This window comes from Phascolarctos cinereus, unplaced genomic scaffold, assembly GCF_003287225.1.
Source record: "Phascolarctos cinereus isolate Bilbo 61053 unplaced genomic scaffold, phaCin_HiC Scaffold_4;HRSCAF=312, whole genome shotgun sequence".
Lineage (NCBI taxonomy): Eukaryota > Metazoa > Chordata > Mammalia > Diprotodontia > Phascolarctidae > Phascolarctos > Phascolarctos cinereus.
The window spans coordinates 662,197,982-662,219,808 of record NW_027555847.1 but is presented as its reverse complement, the minus strand read 5'-3'; the positions used below and the strand labels follow the sequence as shown (position 1 = coordinate 662,219,808).

The window sequence follows — 21,827 nt, the reverse complement described above, 5'->3', positions numbered from 1 at the left end:
ATTGTTACCCAGCGTCGCTACCAGTTACTTCATAGCACTTGTCCTATCCGCTTTGGGCCATCAGTACTGGTTAGGGAAGAAAGAGTGAAAGCTTCATGTGTGGACTGTTCAGGGAGAAAGTTGCTCCCACCACTAACCCCCAACATTGAAGTCAGGCTGCTCCCTCCCCCAACATTCCAGAGCCTTTTCTGCACTATCCCTTAATTTATGAGACTTGTCATGAGGAAGAGTAGTAGCCTGTCTACCTTGGGCTGGCGCTGACATCTCATTGCCTAAAGTTTAGGGTAAGGAGGCTTTCCCTAAATCAGGATGACCAGAATGGACAGTGTCGGCCCATCTCTGTCCTCAAGCAGAGCTGCAGGGAATGGCAGAATAACCAATGGGAGGGGAGGGTACGGTGAGGACAGCCACATGTTCAACAGATGGTGGGAAATCCCTCCTCAAACCTTTCTAGGTTCCAGGGGATTAAGGCATCATGCCCCTGTCTCCGGGCCTGGCTGCTCCAACATCAAAACAGGAAACACCCATCACAGCCCATATTATCCCTTCATCATCAAGCCATAGATGGGACCAGGGAACTTGGCGCTCTTCCACCTCTCTCTGAGGGCTAAGGTAGAGTGAGGCTGGGGATCCCCTCCAGCCCTTCAGGGTCCCTGTCACTAGGAAGAGAACTAAGCTGTCCAAGCCCAGTCCCTGAAAGCATGGCCTGTGTGTAGGAGGGGGTGGGAGGATGAGGTGAGACAGGGTTCAGAAAAGCCCACTTGGACCTTCCCATATAAGGTGTGGGCAAGGAGATGGGGAACAGGAGAGGCTGCTCCTGGGAATGCCAGGCATTTCCCCACAATTAGCCTGACATCCCAGATATTCCCAGCAGCAGCCAACTGCAGTGTAGGGAGGGGAAGTTTCCACACCTGGACTCAGGACTAAAGCCCCTGATGGAAGGCTGTCCCTGTGGGGATGGGAAGGGGAGCACTGGATTTACAAGTCCCAAGGTCTGAGCTCCATTCACTGTCTGTGTTGAAACTAGGCCAGTCCCTTTCCCTCTGTGGGGCTCAGTTTCCCCATCTGTAGAGTCAGGGAGTTGGACTAGATGCTCTCAGGCCACTCTGGCTCCCAAATCCATAACCCTGGGAGTCCTGGTCTCCCCACCCCAAGAAGTCACACAGAGCCAGACAGAAAAATCCCAAGCAGCTTTTATTCCCCCCCAGGGGGTGGGGGCCAGGTGTGGGGATCTCCTGTGCCCAGTCTGAGCCCTGTGGCCCACGCTGGGCCTGGGCCTCACTCCTTGAGGGAGAAGTGCATCTTGTCATTAATCATCTTGCGCTCGGGGTTGAGGCGCTTCAAGATCTGGGCCAGCACATTGACTGTCTGGTCACTGCTCAGCCCCGTCTTCTTGGTCTGGAACTTCTTCAGCAGGTCTTTGGTGGTCATGGGCTTTCTGGTCAGGTAGCGTCTCACTGCGTCCTCTGTCACCTGCACGTCACTGTGGGGAGAAACACCAGCGTCAGGGGGCTGAGGTTCTTGTGCCCGCCCCGGCCCCCAGAAACCACTCCTCACTCACCCACTGCTGGGCGTGGATTTGCCAGACTGGGGCTGGGGGGGTGGACTTCCCCGATGTGCTCTGGGGCCCAGCATCTAATCTCAGGCGCTTGGCGGCAGGCGTATCACTAGGGCCCGTCTGGCGCTTCCCTGCAGGAAACCATCCAAACTACAGTGTCAGAGCTGGAGGGGTCTCTCAGATCAGGCTTGTCTACACCTGAACAGAAATCCCCTCTTCAGTCCTCCTCAAGTGGTCCTCTGGCCCCTCTCTGAAGACTCATTTAGAAGAAGAGCAGCAAGACTGCAATGCTAGCCCTGCTACTACAGACCCTCTCTGGGCCTCAGTGTCCTTATCTGATTCCTGTAGGGCCTTGTTTCCAGGACCTACACACCCTGGCCATCTTCCTCTGGGTGTGTTCTCCCACAGTGTCAACGTGCTTGTAACAGTAAAGTGTTACGGGGTGCACAGCACTTATAATTTGTTTCACAGGTTCAGATCTGTACCCACAAAGATACGTTCATACTTTTCCTAGGTTATAAATGATTTAATAATGGCAATAATCATAAATACACATGCACATAAATGTGATTACATATGATCATACAATCTTAGAAACAAAGACTATTAACAGAGAGATGAAGAAGAAATACATCACCAATCTGAGGAAGCACCAACTTCTGAACATCTGGATGGGGGAGTCCTGTATCACAGCCATCAGGGTCTCGATTGGGAAAGTCCCTATGGGTAGAGCATCCTCTCCCAGGGGACACTCCCAAAGCCCCTTTCCCATGAGACACCCTTTTTATCACCCTTACACAAAGGCAGGGAGCCAAGGAACAGGTGATTGATCCTAAGGTCCTGAGAGTTTTGGCCAAAACTCTCTGACCTCAAGAACAATCTTTATTATGTCAAAAATGTCTTGGGTCAATACCCAGGAACTGGCCAAGTCCCTGGATGTTTACCTCAAGACCTGTTTTTAAGGAATAGTTCCCCAAGGTGGTCTGGGTTGGAACAAATCCCAGAACAGTACATTAGGGAAGTTCCTTGTCCCTTGGCTTAGGCTGTGGATAGGGAAGATCTTATACATTAACCCTTCAGTCGGCCTCTAGATCTGACCTGTCCACGGACTGGGAACATCATCTCCTATGGGGCATACACAATCATCACCCACAGAGAGAGAGAGAGAAAACAAACCAATACAAAAGGCTTCACTTGTAAAAAGAAAAGGCTTGTAACCTTGCTGAAATGAAAGAAGTCAAGCAATTTAGTATAAGCCACTGAGAACAATTAGTAGGTACATATATATACACACTGGTTCTATTAAATAGAGTAGGAGAGTGAGTACCATTATCACAAGCTATATGTGTAAAATTAGGCAGGACATTAGTAAGATTATCATTATTGAAACACGAACAGGTGAAAGGGCCAATCTGGACCCTCCCCTCTGGGGATATTAAAATGCTCCCCAAATGCTGACTTTCCTTATATGTCACATTATAGAATGGATTTCCTGTGGAAAAGCAGGGAGTATTCAATAAAGGCTTTTGATCAGGTGATGTTATTAATGGGGAGGAAGCGTATGGTTGTGGCACTTGTTGCACTGTCTTATTCAGTCCACGCCCTATGGGAGGTTTCTTTCTGGATTGAGGATGTTCCTGGCAAACCCAACAGTCTCGTGGTCCAGTGGTTGCCACTGCTTCTCCCAATCGCACCAGTGTATTCTCCCATTGTGCCATTACTCTTCCAATAAGTATAAGATAAACTGTAAGACACTATTCACTTAAGAACAGTTGTGTTAGGGGATAATGGTACAATTTGTCACCTCCAGCAAATGCCACTACCACGGTACCATCCTTGCTCCTGCCACTATCTCGCCAGCTCGAGGCATATCAGAGGCATGTCTTTTAACCCATACTTTAGATCCTACTCTTCAATCAGCACTTCCAAATCCTCCACACCTGGTTGAAATTGAAGGTGGTTCTGCTACTTGCTCCCACTGTTCCTTGAAACAGATGGAAATTACTAATTGTGCCACCCTAGATCCCGCAGAACAAAGCATTGGTTCTGGACCAAGGTTTTGCATTATCACTTTTATTTCTCCCACATAATCTGAATCTATTACTCCTAAGATATGTATCCCCTTAACAGCGAAGCTTGACCAAGGAAGTATATGCCCAAGGCGTGTAGGTGGGATTTTTACTCCTATTCCTGTGGAAACAATAACTATCTTCCCTACAGGAAGATCTACAGGATTTAAAGTATGTCAATCATAACCAGCAGATCCGGCTGTTCCTAAGAAGGAGTGTGGCATGTGGATCACAAGCCCACCATTGTATGTTAGATTTTTCGGCCTCTGCATCTTATTTGAATATTAGGGTCATCATTCATCCTAAAGGGGTTAATCCCTCTTTTAGGCCAATTGTTTAGCTGTTGTAAAGCTTCAAATAAATTATCTTTCCAACTGCACAAGAATTGTTGCCAATTGTCTAAGTTTCTTTTTAATAACCTATTCATCCTTTCAATTAATCCCGCTGCTTGGGGATAATGAGGTATATGATAAATCCATTCTATATTATGATATAAACAACAGTGGTCTATTTCTTTTCCCTTAAAATGTGTTGCATTGTCACTTTGTATTTGTAGAGGGGATCCATAATATAAAGTAATGATCTATAGTCCTACAAGTATTTTTCTGAGTGGCATTCTTATATGGGCATGCACCAATACTCCAGAATAAGTATCTACAGGTACAAATATACCGGCAACCTCTGTCCAATGGTAAGGGACCAACATAATCATTTGCCAAATTTGGGCGGGCAGCCTTCCTCAGGCTAGTTCACCTTTCACGGTGTGGGGAACTGGTCTCTTCTTTTCCATTTGGCATATGGAACACTCAGATGGTATTTGTTTTAATAGAGATATCGGGAGGGAAATTCCCCTGTCCAAGGCCCAGCTGGGTAAGGCTTGGACTCCGAGGTGTCCCACTTGTTGATAAGCCCATTGCGCTAATGAATAATATTCCTGATCTTCTTGCTGTATTGTTGCTATTTTGGCTAGTTGATCCACATGTGCATTATACTCACTTCTGGGTGTTCACCGAAGTATGTGCATCTACATGAAAAACTGAAATGTTAGTATTATGAGACCAATCCCATATGTCCTGCCACAATTCTTTTCCCCATATAGCCCACCCATGAATTTGCCAATCATTTTCATTCCGTATGGGCATCCAAGTAGTTAATCCATTAGCCACAGCCCAGGAATCTGTAAATACATGGCATTTTTTCCCTTGTTCATTCTTTATAGCTGAATGCATGGCTATTAGCTCAGCTAATTGGCTACTTTCCCTGTCCTGTGTTTTCCAAAGTAACTCTTGTAGTAGGGTTATATGCCACTGCTTTCCAATGTCTTACTTGTCCTATATATTTAGCCGATCCATCAGTGAACCATGCATCTTTTCCTTCAGAATTTAACTTGTCATATCCCTGTCCCCATTCTACTAGTGAATTCCTGCTGGCTTTCGCTGGTGGTCTCTCATTTTGTGTCATTCCCAATTCTGAAATTTTTTCATGTAATGTAGAAATTCCTGCCTTCCCAGTCTTTGCTCTACTCTGAATATACCATTTCCACTTAATAATACTAGCTTCTTGGGCATGCCTTATTTTATGAGAGACAGGGATGCTAATTATCCAATGCATTATAGGAATTTTGGGTGCTAAGACTACTTCATAACCAACTGCCAATTGTTCTGTCTCTACAAATGCCCAATTCGCAGCTAAAAGTTGTTGTTCAAAAGGGGAATAATTTTGTACAGCAGAGGGCAGCTTTCTTGACCAAAATCCTAAGGGAACATTCCTGCCCTGTTGTTTTTGCCATAGGCTCCAGTCAGCATCTCCCACTTGGACAGATAACTTGTAATTCTACAGGGCCGTTTTCCATAGGCCATAAATCTAACGCAGTTTGGATTGCAGCTTTGCCTTCTTGGAACGCCTTTTCTTTCTCTTTCCCCAAATGAATTCATGCTTCTTCCTAGTCACCTTATAAAGTGGGTACAATATTTGTCCTAAATGGGGAATATGTGTTCTCCAATATCCAAAAAGTCCTATGAATTTCTGGGCCTCAGTTTTATTAGTAGAGGGAAGAAAATCTACTATTTTTTGTTTAACCTTAGGAAGTATTTCTCTGTGCCCCTTATTCCAGTAAATCCCTAGGAATTTTACTGCCTGTGCTGGTCCTGAAATTTTGCTTGGGTTAATTTCCCATCCTTTGCTTTTCATATGTTCTAATAAAATATGCAAATTTTCCTCTACCATTTGACAATCTTCACCTTGTATTAAGATGTCATCAATATGAATTATCTGCACTCCTTTCATTTTCAACTCATCTAGATGTTCCACCACTATCCGACGGTAAACAGTGGGGCTATGTAAATATCCCTGTGGTAGGCTGGTAAATGTATACTGTCTCCCTTGCCAAGTAAAAGCAAACTGATCCCACTGGGCTGGATCTATTGGTGTGGTAAAGAAGGCATTAGCCAAGTCTATCACCACATACCAATGCCCTAAATATTTTTGAATATGTTCAATCAAAGTAAAGGTGTCAGGTACTGCCTCAAAGGAGGAGTAGCTTTATTCAACTGCCTATAATCAAGTCATTCTCCACTTCCCATCAGACTTTTTTTTTTTCTTACTGGCCATACAGGGTTATTCCATTTAGTAGTAGTAGGGATCAGTACTCCTACATCAACATATTCCTTAATATTAGCAGTGATTTCCTCCTGCCCTCCCCGTATCTGGTACTGCTTTAGGGTAATGGTCTTAGAGAGTAGAAGTAAAGACACAGGGGGCATTCTATATTTTCCTACTAATACTGCCCTTATGGTTAGAGCCCTAACAGCAAATTCATATCATCCATCCGGTAACTGCAAAGTCATTCCTCTTAAAATGTCTATTCCAATAATATATTTAGGAATGGGTACTATTACTACAGTATAATCTCGACAAGGTAATTGTCCTATTTTAATGGGTATAGTAACTTGTTCTGTTCTATCTCTTGCATCTCTTTTCCTCCTAATCCTGTAATTATCATGGGTCTTCCTTGTTTAAATTTATCAGGGTTCCCACAAATTAGGGAGGCCTCCTCTCCAGTGTCAATGAGAGCTTTTGTCACAGTTGCAGAACCATTTTATATGGGGCCTATAATCTGTTTTACTTTCTCAACCTGCACTGGAGTTTGGCCTTTATCCTAATCCCCTTTCAAATGCTGAAGGGTAGGGTATAGTGTCTGGAACAGGGCATGGAGTTAACAAAGCCCATCCTCTTCCACTTATTCCCCCTATCTCTTTCCCTCTTCCTACTGGGATATCCTCTAAACATTTAATGACATTCAATGGTTCAGCCTGTTTGAGACTGCTCCCCCAATCCTCACAAGTAGTATTCTTAGCCAATTCTTTAGCAAGGGAGGAATATGGAGTCCTTCCCATCCGGGATTTCCTGTTCTTTTAACTTTAGTTTCTCCTGACTTTTTTAGGAACGGCATTGTGACACAGATCCTGTTCGTGATGCCAATTTGTAACAGTAAAGTGTTACGGGGTGCACAGCACTTACAATTTGTTTCACAGGTTCAGATCTGTACCCACAAAGACACGTTCACACTTTTCCTAGGTCATAAATGATTTAATAATGATAATAATCATAAACATGCATGCACATAAATGTGATTACATATGATTATACAATTTTAGAAACAAAGACTATTAGCAGAAAGATAGAGCGATGAAGAAGAAATACATCACCAATCTGAGGAAGCACCAATTTCTGAACATCTGGATGGGGGAGTCCTGTATCACAGCCATCAGGGTCTCGATTGGGAAAGTCCCTATGGGTAGAGCATCCTCTCCCAGGGGACACTCCCAAAGTCCCTTTCCCATGAGACACCCTTTTTATCACCCTTACACAAAGGCAGGGAGTCAAGGAACAGGTGATTGATCCTAAGGTCCTGAGAGTTTTGGCCAAAACTCTCTGACCTCAAGAACAATCTTTATTATGTCAAAAATGTCTTGGGTCAATACCCAGGAACTGGCCAAGTCCCTGGATGTTTACCTCAAGTCCTATTTTTAAGGAATAGTTCCCCAAGGTGGTCTGGGTTGGAACAAATCCCAGAACAGTACATTAGGGAAGTTCCTTGTCCCTTGGCTTAGGCTGTGGATAGGGAAGATCTTATACATTAACCCTTCAGTGCTCCACAAAATGGGGCCCCAGAACTGAGCACAATATTGCCATGGCAAAGTACAGTGGCACTGTCCCTTTGCCAGGTCTGGGCCCATGCCCTGCACCTCCCACAGCAGCACAAAACCAGGTGAGCTTTTTCAGCTTGCAGGTGGCCCCAGGAGAAGGAACATCCCTAGACCAGCTGTGTCTAGTCTGGGCCCTGCCACCCATTCCCTGGGTAAGTCTGGCCTGTCCCTTGCTCTCTGGGCCTCAGCCTGTGCCCTCAGATGGAGATAACAGAACCTGCCCTAAAAGAAAAGCTGGGGAAGTGGTCTGAAAAGGTGAAGTTCCAGGCATGGAGAAAAGCCTACTGTCCCTATCAGAAGAGACAAATGGGGGCAGAACCAGCCCCAGCCAGGAATACGGGCTTGTGAGTAGAGGGGACAAGGCCTGGGCTTCATCTCACCTTGCTCCAGCTTGTTGGCAGCTGCCCGGAGGGTGGAAGACGTGCTGCCACTGTCCACACTGGGAGTGCCTGGGCGGCTGTCTCCCCTGGAACTGCTGCCTGAGGCCTTCCGTTCCCTCTTGGGGGGCGTCTTCTTCTTCTGCAGAGATGGTATGGGGAAGGGAAGACTGAGCCAAGGGAGAAGAGAAACACAAGCCAGCCTTTGCCTGGGCTGGGAGTGGAGGAAGTCCCCTCGCTCGTGTCCCACTGGGCCATACTCACCGTCATGAAGAGGGCCGAGGATGCCTCGTTGTCAATGTCACTCTCCTCAGAGGTGTCTGACTCCTCACTGCTGTCTCCTGAGGGGTCAAACAGGAGGAGCCTGGGCCCTGTACTCTGGGACCCTTTGCCCTCCCCACCCCGAACTCCCTCTTCCCTCAGTCCCCAACAAACACTGCCTGTGCAAAAGGTCTACCTCCCCGGGCTCTGCCCTCAGGGAGCTAGTCTAGTAGCAGACACCAGACTCTGACATGGAAAGAATCAACAGTCGTCTCCAACGTTCACAAGAATTAGCCTCAAGAAGTGTGTGGCACTGAGCTCATTCCCACTGATGCCCCCAGCCAGTAAAAGCTGGAGGCAGAGATGCCTGGGAGTGGGGCTTCTCAAGGAGGGGCCAGAGGGGAGGCAGAGGGACTCAAGTGGCCTCCAAAGACAAGCCTGGGGGCAAAGGGGAGAGTGGAGAGGATACGCTATGACTAAGGGCCACAAGGGCAGCAATGAGTGCAGGGTGCCTGAAGGGAAGCTGAGGCACCCCCGTGACCCACAGACGGCATCGAGGAAAGGAGGAGGAAACAAAGCTGGGGAGGGAGAGGCAGCTTGGGCCACACTGCAGAAGGTCTCCAGGGCCAGGCAACTTCCTTCTCCCCCACTCACACTTACCTTTCCTCCTCTTCTTCTCCTGGGGGGTAGGTGCCTTCTTCTCTTCCTCCTCCTTCTCCTCCTCCTCTGGGGGCTTTTCCTCCTCACTCTCTTCACTGCTTTCACTTTCTTCATCGATGCCTGGAAGAGAGAAGCAAGAGCTCTCTACTGCACCAGTGCCCCCTGGCCCTCCTGACCTGACCCTAGCCTCTCTCTCCTCAGCCACTGGCTCTCCTTCTCTGCTGCCTACAAACACACCCAGATCTACCCCAATCTTAAAGCACCTTCGCTGGACTTGACCATCTTCTCCAGCTTCAGGCCTGTATCTCTCTCCTCCCTTTCCCAGCCCTCCTCACAGAAAAAGTCTGTTGCACTCATTGGCTCTACTTCCTCACCTGCCATTCCCTTCTCAACCCCTGGCAGGGGTCTGACTTTGGCAAGCCAAATTGACTCAATCTTGCAACCACTTTCATTCAGGTTACCAGTGATCTCTTAGCTGTTAAACATCATTGCCTTTCCTATTCCTAACTGGATGCTGCACATGCACCTCCAACTCAACATGACTGAAGTAGAACTCATCACATCCCCCCAAACCCGCTTCTCTTATTTTTTTTTTATTTTCTCAAGTTCTTTTTAAGAGTTCAAGTGTTCCCAGGTTTGCAAGCTTCCAGGCACATTCTACTCTTTCCTCTCCCTCACCACTCACATCCACTCAGCTGTCAACTCTTGTCTATTCTACCACTCTATTTCTTATGTCATTCTTCTCTCCATTCCTAATTCAGACCCTCATCTCACCTGGACCACTGCAACAGCCTCCTTACTGGGCTCCTTGCCTCCAATTTCTCCTCTCTCCTAGCCACCTCCAGAGTTGCCAAATTACTATACCTAAATCATAGGATTTATAAGGAACCATGTCACTTTCTAGACTCAACAAGCTTCAGAGGTTTTCTCTTGTTTCTAGGCTGAAATATGGGCTCCTGTTGGCCTTTAAAGCCATTCCCAATCTGGTCCCAACCTACATTTCCACATGTGCTTCACATGATAGCCTTCAAAAGCTCTATGGTCCAAAACACTGGCCTATTTATTGTTCTTCACACACAACAGCTGAGCTTCTGAACAGGTTGTCCCACAGGCCAGGAACCCTCATCTTCCTGACCTTTCCCTTCTGGCATGCCCAGCTCTGTTCAATACTCTACTCAAGTGACCCTTCCCACTGGAGACCTTTTCTGATCACTGTTGTTAGCATTTCCACTCCCAGCCCATCCCCTGCTTCCCCTTTCCTAAGTGATTTTGAATCTGCTTTGCACCTCTCTGGCTACATGTTTTCTCCCTGAAGTAGAATGTAAGTCCCTTGATGACAGGGCTTCTTTCTCTCAAATACAAGTCTCCTCAGCGGATGGCACTTACCCAGCACTGGCTGAACTGAACTGGACTGTGACCAGTGTCACACCTACCTTTAGGGCCATCCTCCTCCTGCTTGACCACCTTGGGTTTCCCTACTGCCTCCTCCTCAGAGCTGCTGTAAGGGAAAGAACAGGCTGCACGTGAGCAGACCTGGCCTCCAAGTCTGAAAGGAAGAAGTGGGGTGGCCTGTCTCCCTCACCTGGAGCCATCTGACATGTAGTCCACCTCCTGGCCCTCAAAGTCCCCATCATCACTGTCCTCAAAGGCCTCATCATCAGAGCCCTTCTTCTTCTTCTTCTTGCCCCCTCTGGAGGGAGCCGCCTTCTTCTTGGTCTTGGGGACCTTCTCCCCTGGGGACAGCAGATGAGGTCAGGGCCTACCCTGGGCTGGTCACTGGTCCTCTGGGGCCTTTGCCCTGCGCACACACACTGCCCACCCCAGGGCCCCGTCCTCACCCTCCTCTCCACTGCCACTGCTGTCATCAGAGCTCATCTCCAGGTCATCCTCCAGGTCATGGATCCGCAGTTCACTGGGCTTCTTCCGGTTCTTCTTCTCTTTGTGCTCCTCCTCATCCTCATCATGGTCCTGGTCCTTCAGCCGACGCTGCTGCATGATGCTGAAGTGGTTCAACACTTTGTTCCTCCTACAGAAAGAGGGTATGGATCACGGAGGGTCTCCAGGTGAACAGTCCCCCCACATCCAGGAAGCCTTCCCTGATTGAACATGCCCAACTCGGGTCTCTCTCCCTTCCCTTCAGGGCTTATGGCTCTTTATTTGCACTGGGGTGGGTGGGTGTGTGTCTCTCTCTCCCAAAGCCAAGAAGCAGTGGCAAGAGCCCTTATACGGAGTTAGGAGAGCTAGGTCTGATCCTGGTTGTGATATTCAGTCAGATCCTTTGATCACAGACTAGAGCTGGAAGCAAACTTGGACGCCATCCAGGCCACCTCCTTCGTTTAATAGCTAAGGGAGCTGAAAGAAATGAGGTTAAGGACTTATCCAAGACCTCAAAGGTCGTAAGAGGATTTTGCCAATTACTAGCCCTATGACCTCGGGCATACTCCCAGGCCTCCACTGTCTTTGCTGAACAAAAAAGATGACTGGCCCAAGGCCCAGAAGGTGCAGGGAAGTGGTTGTGTCACTAGGAGGTAGATGACATATAAAGGGATCACAAGAACTCATGCCACGACCTGGTAAGTGCATTCAAGAGGCACACAGCATGAGGCAAAGGCTGAGAAGGGCAGGACAGCTGGAGACTTGGAGCTGACCTTCATCCATGCTGGATGTACCTCGTGTGTACCCAGTGATTTACACCCTGCCTCCTCCATGGGAACGTACACGCCTCTGAGGGCAGGGGCTGCCTTGGCCTTTCTTTGCATCCCAAACCCTTAGTACGGCGCCAGCTACAGAAGAAGTACTGAGGACATGCTCTCTGACAGACTGACTGACTGCCTGCCCCCCCCCCCCGGCTCACCTCTCCCATTCTTCCTCAGCCTCCTCTGCAGTGAGTGTCCGGTGCCGGGCCACAGGCGTGAAGTTGTACCAGTTGTGCACAGGGAAGGCTTCGAAGGCCGTCAGGGCACTGGGTAAAGATGTAGTAGGAGGTGTTTTCTGTCACGCCACCCTTCTTTACTCCCTTGAACCTGCAGCAGGCAGCAGGAAAGGGGACAAAGACATAGTCACTACCCAAGCCCTAGTCACTCATCCACAGGCTGCTCCCCTCAGGAGGCCTGGCTGCAGTTCAACAGGGACAGGCACAGAAATCTGAATCTCAAGGCACTGACAGATTTAGGAAAGTGGCCCAGGATGGGGGCCAAGGCCTGGGGTCCTAGCCCTCAGGCAGACCAACAGCTCCCTGGGACCTTTTGTGGTCTTGCATTTTTCATCCACCAAAGCATGAAGAATGTCCCCTGCCCTGCTTTCCCTCCCAGGAAGGGCAGAAGTCAGCCCTGGGACAGGCCAAAGCCAGAAGGTGAGGAGCATAAACTGGGGGCCTCTAAAAGGACCACTCACCTCCTGCCTGTTTTGCCATTGACTTTGAGTAGCCAGGGCTGGTCCTCGGCCTTGAAGGCCTTGAGAATGATGCCATACTTCTTCCTCCTGGCCTCTTCCCTCAGCTTTCGATTAAACTCGCTGCCGGCCCCAGATTCTGGCATCTCTTCCTCCTGATAGATCTTCTTGTTGCTCAGATCCCGTTCCATCTTGGCCTGGCATGTAGGAAGCAACCTCATCCCAGAGCCCCTGGCAAGGATTGTTAGGGGACACCTTGCCTCACCTCCGGCAGACTCCAGCTGAGCTGGCTTGTCTGGCCTCATGCCATTCACCTCCACTGTCCAAAGCTGTGCTCAAGCCCTGCCTTCTTCAAGAAGCCTTTACAGAACAATGACCTCTATGATCTACAGTCCTGTTGAGACTTTCTAATCTAACACTTACTTAGTTACATTGTTTGGTATTAAAAAGAGATGTTCCTCTTATGTTTCTCTTGTGTCCCCTAAGATACAATGACAAGCTGAGCAAAAATAAGCATCTAATATACACTTGAGGGACTGACAGTAAGATGCCCTCATTTCTGAGCATAGAAGGTACCAACTCTCATTCTCTGATCCATACTCAGTTTCCTTTACCTTTTTCTTAAGGCTCCTAGACTATGCCAGGATCCCAGAATTTTACCTGGTGCCAGGTGGAGAAGTTGACTTTGTCTGCTGCATTGAAAGCCATGATATTGTACCTCTTGAGACTGTTTCTGCGGGGAACAGAATAGTCAGTTGGCCAGGAAAGTTATAAGTAGGAAAGAAGCTGTAGCTGGGCTTTGAGCGCTCCCCTACACCACATTGCTTTATATTATATCATATCATATCACACCACATCACCCCATCCCATTCCATCCCATCCCCAAAGAACTCACTTGGGGACTCGAACAACATATTCAGTCACAGTCTGGCTGCTGGTCCCCTGGAGAGAAAAAGAGAGAGACGCAGAGTCATAGAGCATTAGGTAACAAGTATGAGAAACACTTTAAAATACAAGGCTGCACACAGTGACATACATCCATGGTCAAAAACAGAAGCGCACATGGACAAAGGCACAGACACTTGTAGAAACACAAGGGTGGGCACTCACTCATGGCCACTGGCACACACTCTCAGGAAGACTAACTCATGGGCACAGAACTGCAGACAAACCATGGCTTACAACACAGAACTGTGCAAAGTTATCTGCATGGTATCTCCCTCATAAGAATGTGAGCTCCTCCTGGCTTTAGGAGGAGATCATGGGTCTGAAGTTAGCTAATTGGGAAGTGAAATTTCTTTGACAACCAGGATAGTGACAGTTCAGATCTAAGGGCTCTCCATTTTTAGTTTTTAAATTATGCACCTTCCAGGACAACCACTGCTGACTTCACAAGGGTTACTTAACCCCAACTTAAAATTCCTCTGATTCTCTAAAAGGGTTTTTATTTGCATGGCCTTATTTTCATTGACACTGCCACTTTCTTCTACTCTTCTCCCTTCCTCCCCCTGGGGAGGGGTAGAAAAAAACCACACAAAAGAAAATGATGCATGTGCCCTTCAATATTATCATTCCAAATCCTCACGGGCTGTTGCCTATTCTTAAAATATTTGAAACTGCACTGAAAGCTAATTTCTCTGTAACTTTTCTTTTGTAAATGAACTCACATGTAAATTCACCAAATAAATATTACACTCAAGTTAAAAAAAATGAGAATGTGAGTTCCTCGAGGATAGGGACTATTTTCCCCTTGCCTTGTATTTCCAGGGCTCAGCACCGTGTCCAAGACATAATGGGCGCCTCATAAATGCTTGCTAACTGATACAGGCACAGCAATGAACACACCCACCCACTCATGCACGCAAAGGCACAGGCAGCACAGGGGGGCGGGTGTGGTGGTGGAGGGGAACCAAGCCACTCCCACTCCCCAGGGTCCCACACACGTCCTCACAAACTTGCACGCCCATAGACGAGGCGGGGGGCACCCCGAAGTCGCTCCCACGACTCACGAGGGTCACACACACTCTTGCATGCACACACCCACACATCGTGGGGGCCCCCCATACTGTTCCCACTCACTAGGGTCGTCATGTTGTCCAAAGCTGGGCACACAGCGTGGCCGCGCGGAGGGTCGAGAATCGTCGCACAGGCCGGCCCCTGGTGTCCCCACTGAGCCCCAAAACTATTTCGATGTTGGCCCGGCTCTTACTTCTAATAATGAAGAACTACTACTATAAGCTTGGAATCCCAGCACGCACCTCGGCCTGACCCGGAAGTTTAACTTCCCGCGTCGTCGTCTTGACAACCGTTAGGGGCCTTATGGAGTACGTCGAGCCCGGCGAGCGATTGCGCGCTTCCCGGTCTGTTCAAATATCTCTGCGTCTCCAAAAGGCCCAGGCCTTTCCCCACAACACAGGCAAGCCTGGGTGCAGGCGATCTGGAGACGGAATGGAGCTCTTCCCCATCTCTCCGCCCTGGGTTCTCGGTTGGGGGGAAAGGGCAGGGTGCGAGAGCCAGTCTCGCGCTTCATTAATTATTCATGAAGCTACAAATGTCCTGCGCGGGCTGGACCAACCCTGGTGTTTCCTGTGTCGTCATCCTGTTAGAGCCACGTACGGGAACGCGAAGGATAGTCGTTATCGCGCGGCGCACCTTGGGATTCGTAGTTCTCCAGTCCTCTGGGCATGCTGAAGGACCTCGCGCAGGCGCGCAGACTCCGCACTTTCTTTAACTCCTTTCAGTCGTTCTCGTGGCCTTGTTGTCACGGCAACTGCGAGGCCATGGCAACTGCAGCCTAGACTCCCTTCCCCCCTCCAGAAACCATAGCATCCACTTCTTGGGAGCTTGTGGGACCTTAGGGGGCCTGGTCCAACCCTCTCTGCGCCACGACCTGTGACAAGTACTTATCCAGCCGCAGCTTAAAACCCTCCAGTGCGGGGAGGAGCTGTTGTTTCCGGAAGAAGCAGCCTGCGCCACTTTGGTATAGCGCTGTCAGGAAGTTTTTCTGTATAGCAAGCTTTAATTTGCCTCGTTGATGCTGCCACCTGTTTATCCTCTTTGGGGCTAAACAGCACGAGTCCAACCCTTCCTGTGACTAGAGAAGAAGTATATAGTCCCCCCAAGTCTTTTTTTTCTTTTGGTTAAAAATCCCCATCACCTTCACCCGCTCCTCCATCACGCCAATTCCCCTCTGGATCACCTCCGGCTCGCCAACACCCTTTCTAAAATGTGGCACCCGGATCCAAACACAAACAGCATTCCGGATATGCTCTGTACAGCAGGACATTCACCTTATTTGGGGGAGCTGCACATCTCTCTATGCGGCCTAACGTTGAATTAAGCTTTTTGGCTGCCGTATCCCACTGTTCACTCATATTAAAATCGAAGGCCAGTAAAACCACCAAATGGTTGGGTTTGTTGGGGGGCGGATGGGAGGGTCGGGGGGGGGGTTAAGTCTCCCTGTCTTGCCGAGGCTCAACGATGTTTCCGCTCAAATGAGGCTTGGTCCTGTTGCTGATCATCACAGAATCTCTGACCTGCTCCATTTTTCCTGGTTAGCTGCTCTGCTTCTAGAGATACGCACCATGTTGGGTTGGGACTTAATGCTGACACGGGATAGGCGTTAGCCTTCTAGCACTAAACAATTGTTTATTGACTGACTGCCCTTCCGAACTTCCAAACTCAAGCAATCTACCAGCTTCAGTCTTCCAAAAAGTAAGACCTGGGGGCACCCTGCCTGGCTCGAGATGAACTATTGTCTTGTAGCCTCCCACCCTCTACTTGTAAAGCTTTTTTGAACTGACATATAAGACCTGACTTTTACCCTTTTAAAATTCATCATTTCTGAGCCAGTGTAGTATAGTGAATAGAGAGCCAGCCTGGGAACCGGGAAGACTTACCTCTATCACAGACTGGCTCTGTGATCCTGGGCAACTCAGTTAGCCTCTTGGTGGTCTAGGCAATTCTCTGGGACTGTTTATTGCAGAGAAGATGCTGGCCTACATTGGCAGAGAGAGTTTCCTCATTTATGATTTCCCTATAACAATGAAATCACACACCCAGACTCCATTCCTATCCCTATTCCTTATCAGAGCAGACCATAAATTCCACCATCAAGCTGTTTTTTTCTTTCTTGTTGCTTACTTTATCTAGTGTTTTAGCTGCAAAGATCATTCTCTGGAACAACTGGAACTCTTGCCTTGGATGAAGGCTGTTATGATTGGTCAGACTTTACTCTCTCTCTCTCTCTCTTTCCCCCCACACACATATATAGTCAACCCTAGACCCTATTTTATCCTTGCCATTCTTCAACCTCCCATTCCCCTTTTCTCCTCTTGCTTTGGAAGCTAATTAGACGAACCCTACATTGCACCTGGAAACGTCATATTGATTCATTATCCTATAGCTCACCCTCCCTGTGATATCCCAGACCAAAACATCCTTCCCTAGACACTAATCACCTATATATGTTGTCTCCCTTTATTAGATTATAAGCTCCTTGAGGGTAGGAACTGGCTCTCTTTGTATTTTTCCGCCACTTATCACAGTGCCCAGCACATACCAAATGCTTAATAAATTCTTTTTCATTCATTTATTTTTCATTCTTTAGCTACCCTTCCTAGCTTTGTTCTATCTCATATTAATGAGAATGCCATCTGTGCCTTTGTCCATGTCATACAGTTAAACAGCACAGGGCCGAGGACAGATCTTTGGGTCTATCACTTGAGACTTCATTCCAAATTGAAGTCAACACTTTTTTTTCTTTTGGATTCAGCCATTTAACCAGTTTCAAATCTTTCTGTCATAGATGACTCATATATCTTCACTTCTTTTGCAAGTATAGCTACTTCCCCAACTTGCATTTGCACCAGTGAATTGCTCCAGAGGGACAATACTCCCTTGGTTTCTAGAGTATAACCCTTTTGAGACTGTAATCCTATTACTACTATACTTTATAACCCCAACCTCACCTTGAGGTTAAAAATATCTAGTAGCCTCAATTAGCTCCTGGCAAAAGCACTTACTCAAGTGGCTTGACAAGAACAGTAGTCGCAGAACTTTAAATTGAGAGCGAGCTGTCCCACAAATGTAAATGGCATTCATAGAGTAATCTCAGATTTCGGAAACAATGGTAGTGAGGCACAATTAGAGAATAAATGTGTGGCAAAGGTCACACACAACTGGCAGTGAGAGACCAGGAAAGGTTTTTTTGTAGAAGAAGCTTGAGCTGCATCTTCAAGGAAGAGAAGAAATCTAGGAGAAGGGAGTATGTTCCATGTATGGGAAATGGCCCACGCAAAGGCACAGAAATGGGACATAGAATGCCGTGTAAGGAATGAAGAGAAGGCCAATTTTACTGGATTGTGAAGTATGGGAAGGAGAGTAGTGTATAACATAGTTTCTTGGAGCCACAGGTGAGAGTTGGGTGACAAGTGGATGCCAAAGGTGGGTGACAGCTCACAGCAGCCACACCCTGGTAAACTGTCTTAGCAGAAAGGGCTAAACCAGGTTGAGGGTAGCCAACAGCCTTTCGACCCGTTGGTGAGTTAAATGGATGCGTAACCCAAGCCTGTGAAGACTTCTCCTGGCAGAATGGGTAGACAAGAACAATCTGTTCCAACAGCAACAAAGGTGGGTGAAGCAGCCACTATGAAGTGCTCAGAGCTTGGCCAGACATTGAAAACATCAAGGTCATCCACTGCATCCTGGGCCATCACCAATTGCCCTGACTTTCATCTTGCCACTGGACTTCAATGACTCTGGAAGAGAAAGTAAGACGAACAACTTTGTGCAATTCTGCCTCATTTAAATTCAGTTCATGAGCAAGTCAAGACATCACTCATTCACGACATTATTGGTCTTCCAAAACTAAGGATGAACCAAAAACATCTATAGTAAGTTTGGAAAAAATAGGTTGGGGCCAAGTTGTGAAGGGCTTTAAAAGCTAATAGGGGTAGTTGATATTTTTATCTTAGAGGGCGCCACTAGTGAATCTATACTTGAGGAAAATCACTTTGGCCACTACGTGAAGGAGGGGCTGAAATGGTGACCTGAGTCAGTGGGATCAATTCAGAGACCACTGCCATGGTCTGGGTGAAAGGCGATGAGGGCCTGAGCTAAAGTCATATTTGTGTGAGTGGGAAGATGGGAGAGATGTGGAGGCAGGACCAATGAGATGCAGCCAGCGACTGGATATGTGGGGCGGGGGAAGATCATCAAGGACAATGCCAATATTATGAACCTGGGAGACTAGAGAAATGAGGATGACTTTGGCAGAAACAGGGAAGTTTGGAAAAAGAGAAATTATGGATTATGTTTTGGACAGGGTGAGTTTGAGCTGCCTACAGGACATCCAGGTTGAAGTGTTCAATAGGTATTTGGTGATGTGGGAGCAGAGGTCAGGAAAGAGACTGGCTGATATCATCATCTCTCATATCTCATCACATCTCATCACTTCAGAAGTCTTTTGTTTCATTTTTGCTTCTATGCTGAGAGACTGAAAACCACCCCCCATGCTTCTGTAGGTGGTTTCATTGGTTACTGTGGCCCATGCTTCATCACTTGGTGGTCAGTGCTCTGAAGATGAGCCTCTGTCAGTCTGCCCTTTGGACAGTTGCCACACACTGTGTAAAGATGCAGAACTTTTCCAGCTCGTTAGGGCTTGCAAGAGCACCTGTTCCCCTGACATAACCTTTGAACACTTGCTTCAAGTTTGAGACAGAAGAGAAAAGGAAAGAGAAGAACAGTGGGTTCTGTAAGCCATGCCACCCTTGAGGAGCAATTGATGGCTGTGCTCAGACTGACATTTTTGGCCCAGAGTCTGGGACCAATGCAGCTATGGCCTGAGCCTTAACCTGCTATGACTGAATCAGCCCAAGAGCTGAGATCCAAACAAATAGATGCAAGCTGCTTTCTAGGGATATGAGGATTGATACTGCTACTGCTGAGGGGAGTCTGAGCTGAAACAGAGACAGTTTTTCGGGGGGGGGGCAGGACACCTAGATCAGCAGTTTCTGGGAGCCATATTAGTTGGGGAAATGAAAGGAAGATTAATTCCTTTGCCCTAACTGATGGAGGCCTCAGAGCTCTGAAAAGATGTTCTAGACTTCATAATTCCTGCCCCTAATCCTTTTACCACATGAGGAAAGGAGAATATAGTTGGTAGGAATTTTTTACTTTGCGAAATGATCAGAAGGAGGGAGGGAGTAAGTATGTACCCAGATATAGTGTGAAATGATAGTAGAGAGAGCCAGTCGGATTGAAGGGGGTTTGTCAGTCACCGGGTGAAAGCAGAGCCATAGAGACATTCTCCTAAACTGAATGTTAAATTTGGTTAGTGAGAGTGACTAACCTTTCTCAGCCGTGAAGTGGTTGGGGGAAGGGGTCTCATATAACCACTAGGGAGACCTTGTAACCCACCTGAGCAGATGGAGACAGTGCAGCATCACCTCCCAAGCAAATTATAAATTACACTCCATTGCTTGCTAATTGAGTAATTGCATGGTTGCCTGCTTCTTTTGAGCCAGCAGGGCAAAGAGCCAGGGGTAGATAGGCATAGGTTTGGTAGCACCACAAAATATATACCTAATACAATGCTAGAGTTAGGTGAATGAAAAAATGGTTGCATAGTTGGACTGAAAGGGTAGTGATAATGGTTCCTCGTCAGTTCAGAAGGTGGTCTTCTGCCTTAGCTACCTATGCTTGGCCTTGCACTGTTCAATGTTTTTATCAGTTAACTTGAGGGGGAAAAGGCATTGATGGTATTACGCTCATCAAATTATTACTGATGGCACAAAACTGGGAGGGTCAGCCAACTCTTTGGACAGCAGTCAGGACACAACATCTTGATAGGTTATAAAATGTTGATCCAAATGGGAGATTTTAAAAACTTTTATCAAAGGCTTTTTTTTTGTTTTTACCTTACAACCATTTCCTGATATACAACACCCCCCCCCCCCCGCCCAAAAAGAGCCTTCCCTTTAAAAAAAATTTGAATAACTCCTATCAGCATAAGGAGTGGCAGTGTATGTAACGTCCCACACCCTCATTTCTTGATCCTTGTGTCCAAGGGCATAAACAGTTTAGTGAGCTTTCTTGCATAATTAAAAAACGCTTTTCTGGAATGATTGGGCCAGTTTGCTGTACCACCACCATTGTGACTGAAGGATGCTAGAGGAAGTCATGCAATTGAATGTACTGAGTCTGCTACAAATTTATGTTGCCTCATTTCATTTGGGTCCTCATTGTAGCAAGGCAATCCTTTTAATCCTCTCTATTTCCCTATCTCACTCCCCACAGAGGCTGTTCCAAATTTTCTCTTCTCTCCTCAAGCTTCCCATAGCTTCCATCCCCTGCCCCCCATCCCCACATCATATAGGACCTCACCTCATACTTTAATGAGAAAATAGAGGCCATTCTCTTTTTAAAAATTAAACAATTTATTAATTTTTAGTTTTCAACATTCATTTCCATAAGTTTTTGAGTTTCAAATTTTCTACCCCTCCATCTCCTCTTCCCTCCACAAGACAGTGTGCAATCTGATATAGGTTCTACTTATACATTCATAATAAGCATATTTTCACATTAGTTATGGTATAAAAAAGAATTAGAACCAATGGGAGGAACCACAAGAAAGAAGAATCAAAACAAACCAATAAAAGAAAAGGAGAGCAAATAGCATGCTTCTACCTGTGTTCAGATTCCATAATTCTTTCTCTGGATGTGGATAGCTTTATCCACTGTGAGTCTTTTGGAGTTGTCTTAGATCCTTGCATTGCTGAGAAGAGCCAAGTCTATCAAAGTTGGTCATCTCACAATGTGGCTGTTACTGTGTGCAGTGTTCTCTTGGTTCTGCTCACTTCATTCAGCCTCAGTTCATATAAGTCTTGCCAGGTTTTTCTAAAGTCGAAGAGGCCATTTTCCATGAGATTTCTCTTCTTCCACATTTTATTTCTCAGCACATTTTGATTCCAACCTCCAATTCCTCTCTGATGAAGAGGCAGCTGTTCTTGACAAAGTCAATCTTTCTGCTTGTATATTTGACTCCATCCCCTCTGAGGTTGACTAGCAGATTGCCCCCACAATCCTTTTCTCTGTCTATAATCTTCTGGCTACAAATTCAGCACAAACATGTGTGAGATTTGGGGGGTGGGGATGGGTGGGGAAGGGAGAAGTATTGATGTACAGAGGCAGATTTAGGCTGAATGTAAGGAAAAGCTTCCCAATAATGTTCTGTTGGTTTTTCAGTCATGTCTGATTCTTCATGACCTCATTTGGAGTTTTCTTGGCAAAGATACTGGAGTAG

The 21,827-nt window shown here is 47.0% G+C and overlaps 1 protein-coding gene across 1 annotated transcript; it reads right to left on the bottom strand.

Moving 5' to 3' along the window:
- Positions 1-1,175: 1,175 nt before the first annotated feature.
- GTF2F1 (general transcription factor IIF subunit 1) lies at positions 1,176-14,775 on the bottom strand. Its single transcript, XM_020971247.1, is given in 15 exon segments — positions 1,176-1,483; positions 1,562-1,599; positions 1,601-1,689; positions 8,216-8,354; positions 8,477-8,553; positions 9,134-9,253; positions 10,567-10,631; positions 10,716-10,866; positions 10,972-11,159; positions 11,988-12,083; positions 12,085-12,156; positions 12,527-12,720; positions 13,184-13,256; positions 13,419-13,465; positions 14,603-14,775. Coding segments are annotated over 15 exon segments (1,566 nt in total). The 5' UTR covers positions 14,615-14,775; the 3' UTR covers positions 1,176-1,278.
- Between the last annotated feature and the right edge of the window lie 7,052 nt (positions 14,776-21,827).